Source organism: Belonocnema kinseyi, chromosome 9 (genome assembly GCF_010883055.1).
Source record: "Belonocnema kinseyi isolate 2016_QV_RU_SX_M_011 chromosome 9, B_treatae_v1, whole genome shotgun sequence".
NCBI classification, from domain to species: domain Eukaryota; kingdom Metazoa; phylum Arthropoda; class Insecta; order Hymenoptera; family Cynipidae; genus Belonocnema; species Belonocnema kinseyi.
The window spans coordinates 81,485,726-81,491,922 of record NC_046665.1 but is presented as its reverse complement, the minus strand read 5'-3'; the positions used below and the strand labels follow the sequence as shown (position 1 = coordinate 81,491,922).

Below are 6,197 nucleotides of genomic sequence, written 5' to 3'. Positions count from 1 at the left end.
CTATTCATATTTTCTGAGTCTTCGTCCAGTCTATGCTGCACTTCGTAGACTTCTCTCCAAAATACTTCGACCTCCTCTGGTTTGGGTGGGTGTTCGACAGTATCTGAAGGGTCTTGGAAGAGTCGAGATGGGTCGGAGTTAAACTGTTGATTTTCTCTGACCCACCTCTCCCTCCGCCCTAGACTTCTCTTAGCGTCAGATAGTATCCGTATTCTCTCAACAATATGCTGCCTGATGGTCAGCAGCTTTGAATTGTTAAGTGTGTGAACACGGGTCCGGAGTTCGCGCTATATGTATATGCATATATACATCATTTAGAAGTTAAAAACGGTGAAGCTGCTCAGTAGACCGCATGTGTAAAGTTTAAATCATAAAGAAAACATTGGAAATGAGCAAATTCAGTTGATGGAAAACCGATAAAAGTTGCAATAAAACGTTGACTAACCAAATTTTTAAAAAAATAATGAGCATTTTTTTAAACGGGACAATGAAATTTCGTCTGTTTTAATACCAATGCAAGTTAAGAATTATAATAAATAATATTCATTTATGAGAATGATATAAAATTTCAGGGATAAACTCGAGTGGGAAGCACGAGATACGTGATGAGAATGTATTCGTTAAAGCCGAAGGAGGTAAATGCAATATCGAGCGCGACGCGCGAGAACCAACAGTCGCTTTTGATAATTTCGTTTTTGATAATGGTTTTGGCATATTAGAATAAAAGGGTTTCAATCTTTATGAGTTAAACTCCAAGAAAAGTTTCTACAGAAAATTCTCATTTTTATTGGTTTAAGTCAACATTTGTGTTTTAGTCATTATCATTTTCGCATGCGATAAAAGTAAACTACATAAAACAGTGTAATAATATAAAAAATATCCAAATTTGGAGAAATAGTAAAAAAAACTGATATAAAAATAGAATATAAAAAAGACATTTTCTTTTACATATTATTATTTTATTGATATTTTTTTTTAATTAAAGTAACATGTGGTGTTTTTAATAAAAAATTCCCTAAGAAATCAGAATTTTTTAAGTAGTATTAGTATGTATTGTCTTTCCGGAAATTGTTTAAATTGCCAGGAATTTCCAAAATGTTCTGTAATTTCTGGTATCAATGCTGGAAAAAATATTCTATGGTTGGAGTGATGTTTGCAGAATGACCAGTTGACTTCCTTGCGGCTCACCTTCAGCATTGTCTTCGGCTTGCCTTCAGTTCTGTTTACGTTTTGCTTACGTCTCACCGACTGCTCCTAGTAAAAAAATCCTCCGCGTCTGAAAAACCCCCAGTTTTGCGTGCATGCCACAACAGAAGCTACTCTTATACGGCTGTTGTGAAGAATAGCCACATAACGTGCCACTTTAAGGAACAAAGAAAGGTTTCAAAAAGCGACTGTCTCATTCCTATGCTGGAAAACATTAATTCACTGTCATTTGCAGGCCTCGAAAAATTCCCGGTTTTCCCGGTTCAGTGACCACCTTGAACAAAGTTTAAATATTGAAAAGAAGAATTAACTCAACTTGGCCCGGAAGCTAGCACATGTATGTGCGAGTAATGAGTACTTTATCTTTTATTCATTCGCGTGGAATGCAGACAGCGTCATCCTCATGTCTATGGACGCATTTAAGCCAAGCCAGAGGGATCGACCTCTTGGGGGCATCATCGTCGTCTACTCGGATTCATTCAGGCTGTATGCAGCTAAGTGTGTTTTGCACCAGCTTTTTATGTTGCACAAGTGGCAAAGTCTCGGAACACTCACAGATTATCTCTCTCGTAAAGCCTTGCAAGCAAGCATTTTCTCGGATCTAATTTCTCTCTTCTAATTTCAATTTTAACTCTTCCTTCACTGTAAAGTGTAATTGAAGCAGGGGAGCTAAACGGTGCGAAGTCTACTTTTTGATGAAATTGAGTTTTCTTACAAAAAAAAAACGTATTATTTTTATTATTTAAATCAAAGTATGTATTTCATTCCAAGTAGGATATTAGTTTAATGCATGTGCATCTAGCGCCACTTATTTTCATACAATAGTTAATTAACTGATCCATCTACCTAAAAAAATCCAACTCTTACTAACTGTTCCTATAGAATGAGTTTTGGCCATCACGAAGGGGTTGCAAGTTATTAGTTTAAAAAAAACTTGCTATCGTTGTAAACATTACTACGAATTTTGAATATGTACATAGATTTCGATAACGAATAATAATATGAAATCATAGTTACAGTTTTTTTGAATACTAACGGAAATTGAGTTTTCTTGTATTTCGTTAATGGAACACTTATTAAAAAAATTTTCATCAAATTAGTTCTGTTCGAATGGAAGATACACCACTATTTTTTGAAGGTGAAACATTTTTGAAATTAGACCTTCTGTCACATCAAAATAGATTAAAAAATACTCAGTTAACATAATTAAAAGTAATTTTTTGTTTGTTTTTAATATGGGAAAGTTAAGATAAGTTTATGTAAGGGAAACAAGATAAGATAAAAGCAAAAATCAATTAACTTTGTCGATAGAAAAAAATGATAACTTGATCATAAAATATTATTTTTAAAATATGATTTTATATTTATATTATTATTTGTTATCAAAAGAGGTACAAATAACACAATTTTGAATTTTTCAAAATTTCAAAATGTTTAACCCCTCTGTGGTGGCTCCAAACAATTGTTTAATCACGGGATATCCTGATGAGTAAAAAAGTTGCATTTAAAATTAAATATCAGATTAATTTAAATTAAGTAAAAATGGGAGGGGGCAGGCTCTATAGTTATTACAGTACCTACTTTTTCTGAAACTGGTCCTTTTTGTAAAATAGGTGACAAACAAATGAGAAAAGAGTTCTAAAAAATCATTATTCTAATTTGCTTTTTTTTATATTAACGTTTTTCTTCAAAGCACGAAAATCTACGTTTTTTTTATAAAAAAAGATACCAATTATGTTCTCAAATGTGAATAATACATAATCAAATTTTTTATAACACTATTTGATGATGTCATTCTATGGTGGATGAGATATTTTTCTGAAAAAATTAAGAAAAAAGAACACTCCACGAGAAATTGAGTATAAGTTAAATGGGTTTTTAATAATCTTCGAAAACAGACTTTCAGGGAAAAAATGTAAGTAAAAGTCTTTTTATCGACAGCATCAAAATTATTATTTAGAAAAATATATTCTTTTAACCAATTTTTTTATGTTTCAGTAAACATTTGGAACATGACCCATCATAAAAAACTGCTAAGAGACTTATTTTTAGAGCCCTAAAGTACAAATAAAGTATAAAAAATTGCCACCATTTTTTTATTTTGAAGTTTTTAAAAGATTTTTCCGCCAGATTCAGAAAGAAACATTTTAGTTTAAATAATACCACACATTAAAGACTGACAAATCTTTTTGATAGTTCGCTAAATACTTCAAAGAAATTGCAATATTCAGAACTTTGGCAACAACTTTTTTAATTAAATAGGTAAAACTCGTGTGGCCTCCTTTTCTTTAAAAAACAATACATTTCTTTGGTGGATGAACTAAATTAAAATGGATACGCTCTTACAAGGTTTTTTAAATTAAAATTGTAAATAAAACTTTACTTTGTCAATTGGAAAAGGCGAAATTCCCAAAATAGTTGGAAAAGATGACAAATTTCCAAAATAGGTTGTTTCTTTGTAAAAAAAAGTACTGTGAAGTAGGACTACAGTACCGAAAAAGACAATATCACCAAAATATTAAAAAATGATTGCAATTTTTGTTTTAAATTACAATTTTCATACTGCTGCGCTTTATCATGTTTTATTGTATTTAATTGTGAAAATACAAGATCCCCGGGGCTTTTAGAATATAAATTATATGAGCACTTCTAAAAAATGTTTTAAAAAAGTGGGACTCTTCTATTATTTTTGCCCTAGAAAGATAACAGATAACAGATAACACTGGCACTTTTTTATCAGGAAATAAAAATGCGAATAGTGAATTATCTTAGATGTCTGAAAACTCTAGGATGTTGTGTTTTTTTTTCTGGTGATGAAAATAATGTCTAAAAAAAGGAAACTAGAAACTCTTGATTCTTAGGTCGATCGATACATTGAGGTTTTCACACGTTTAATTTTGTCTCCTGGTACACTTATATTCTGACAGCAAAAAAAGAGGAAAAAACTTGCTGACATAAACGAAGAGGTACGGGGTGATAAAATATTCCGAGAGTGGCTCGCGGCTTTAGACGAGAAAATAAAATTATATTGGAAACTCATAATTTGTTCTATTATTTGTATTTTTGAAGATATAAACTTTTTGAAGTTTCGAACCGAACCTGCGAAACTTTAGGGCTCATCAATTTTGCAATAGTTTGAAATTTATAAATTGAAGATTTACATTTTTAATCTTCTGAATCCAGGGTGGCCACAAGATTGAAATTCCTAATTTCCCTGACATTTATACAAAATAACTACAAATAAAAAACTAAGAATCGAATTCTATTTTTAAAGAATGTACATTGAAAGAATGTGTACACTGATACTAGAAAGTGCTTCCAAAATAATGTTAACACACATGTCAAATTCTATTTTCCCTGATAGCTACTTAATTTCCCTGACATTTCCCTGACAAATTCTTTTTTCCCTGAAATTTCCCTGACTTCCCTGAGATGTAGCCACCCTGGAATCTGTAAATTCTAACATTCTAATTTTTCTTTCGGCAAAAATATAATAGAGATCCAATATTGTATGATTGTATTCCCAAAAAAACGAGCCAAGATTTGGGTAAAAGTCGACAGCCACTATTCGATTAGAAATTTATTCCAGGCAATTGTCGTGGGAAGAAATGAAAAAAGAAAGGAAAGAAAGGAAGGTGAAGTGTGATCTAAACGTTTTTCTCCTTCGGCCCATGGGATTTTATGGATGTAAGGACCGCCCATGGATGTAACGCGATGTCAGACTCGAATGGGTGTACGAAATTTTCTTCTTGGCTCTTCCGCTGAATTTGTCGACTCCTTTTTTCCTTCTTCCAGGAAGACGGAAAGAGACAGGAAAAAAGAGAGAAAAAAAGGAAAAAATTGGCAAAAAAGGGAATACCTAAGGAGGGGCTCTCGTCGTCTGGCGTGAGGCCGATACTAGGTTCCGTACTGCTGCCGCAATCGCCAAGTCCGACGCCTCCGCCGCCACCTTCCTCCTCGGTTTCGTGCTCGTCGTATTCTGAGAGCACTTTGTCCAGCAGCTCAATCGATCGTTGCACATCGTCACCTCTGGAACAAACGTAAAATTCGATTCTATAGAGATAATGCGTTTATCAAGCCTATTTCATAATCTAATGTCTAATCACTAATTAATTGTTTCAATACCTAATTTCATCCGAATTGTTCAACTATCTTTCGGATTTCACTTGAAATAATAGGGAATTATATGACATGCAAATAACATTGTGGCCATAAAAAATTATTTTCATAATTCCCGGAATTTTCCTTTTTTTCCTGGCTAATTTTTTATTTTCGCTTACTCTACATATTTAAAGACGAGAATTATAATCTTATAAAATTTAAAATGTATAATCATTTATAAATGGAATAAAACAAGTTTACTTACAGAAAAGGTGACCAAAAGTAAATAATGTGCATTAATAAAGTAACTAATGTTACTTCGAAGTTAAAAGAATTCAATAGAATTCGATGGAATTTAAGGAATTGTTGGTGAATGTCAAAGAAATTAGTATGAAATCATAGGACTTCTATGCATCAAAACTAAAAAAAAAATTACATTAATACATTTAATCGAGAAGCATTTAATTAATTTACAAAAATTCAAGTAATTAAAAAAATTCAAGATAATTCCTAAGAATTAAAAATAATTCAAGGTGGATTCAATATGAGTCAAACTGAATTGCAAAAAATGTTTCAAAATCTTGTAAAATTCTTTGAAATATTTTTAAATATTTTAAACTTTATAGGTTCTGTAAAATCGTTTCATATCTTGTGAAATTCTATGGAATTCTTTACAACCACATTCAATTTTTTTGTTTTACTATAGTAATATAATAAGATATATTTTAACATCATTAAAGTCCATGAAAATGCTATGAAATTATTAAAATCTAATACAAATTTCTCTTAATCATTCAAAATACCCTAAAATATTTTTATCAGACGACAATCTTTTGGTCCGAAAATGCAGAACCATACAAAAGTGATAAAACAATTGGATCTAGATTCCT

General features: G+C 31.5%; 1 protein-coding gene across 4 annotated transcripts in view; it reads right to left on the bottom strand.

Annotated features, from left to right (window-relative positions):
- The window catches only part of LOC117179282, a 298,303-nt gene that overhangs the window by 124,331 nt on the left and 167,775 nt on the right, over positions 1 to 6,197 (bottom strand). For all 4 annotated transcript variants that reach the window (XM_033370926.1, XM_033370929.1, XM_033370928.1 and 1 more), the window contains one exon: positions 5,066 to 5,235. In XM_033370926.1, coding sequence (XP_033226817.1) covers positions 5,066 to 5,235 — 170 coding nt within the window. The remainder of the gene's footprint in view (positions 1 to 5,065; positions 5,236 to 6,197) is intronic.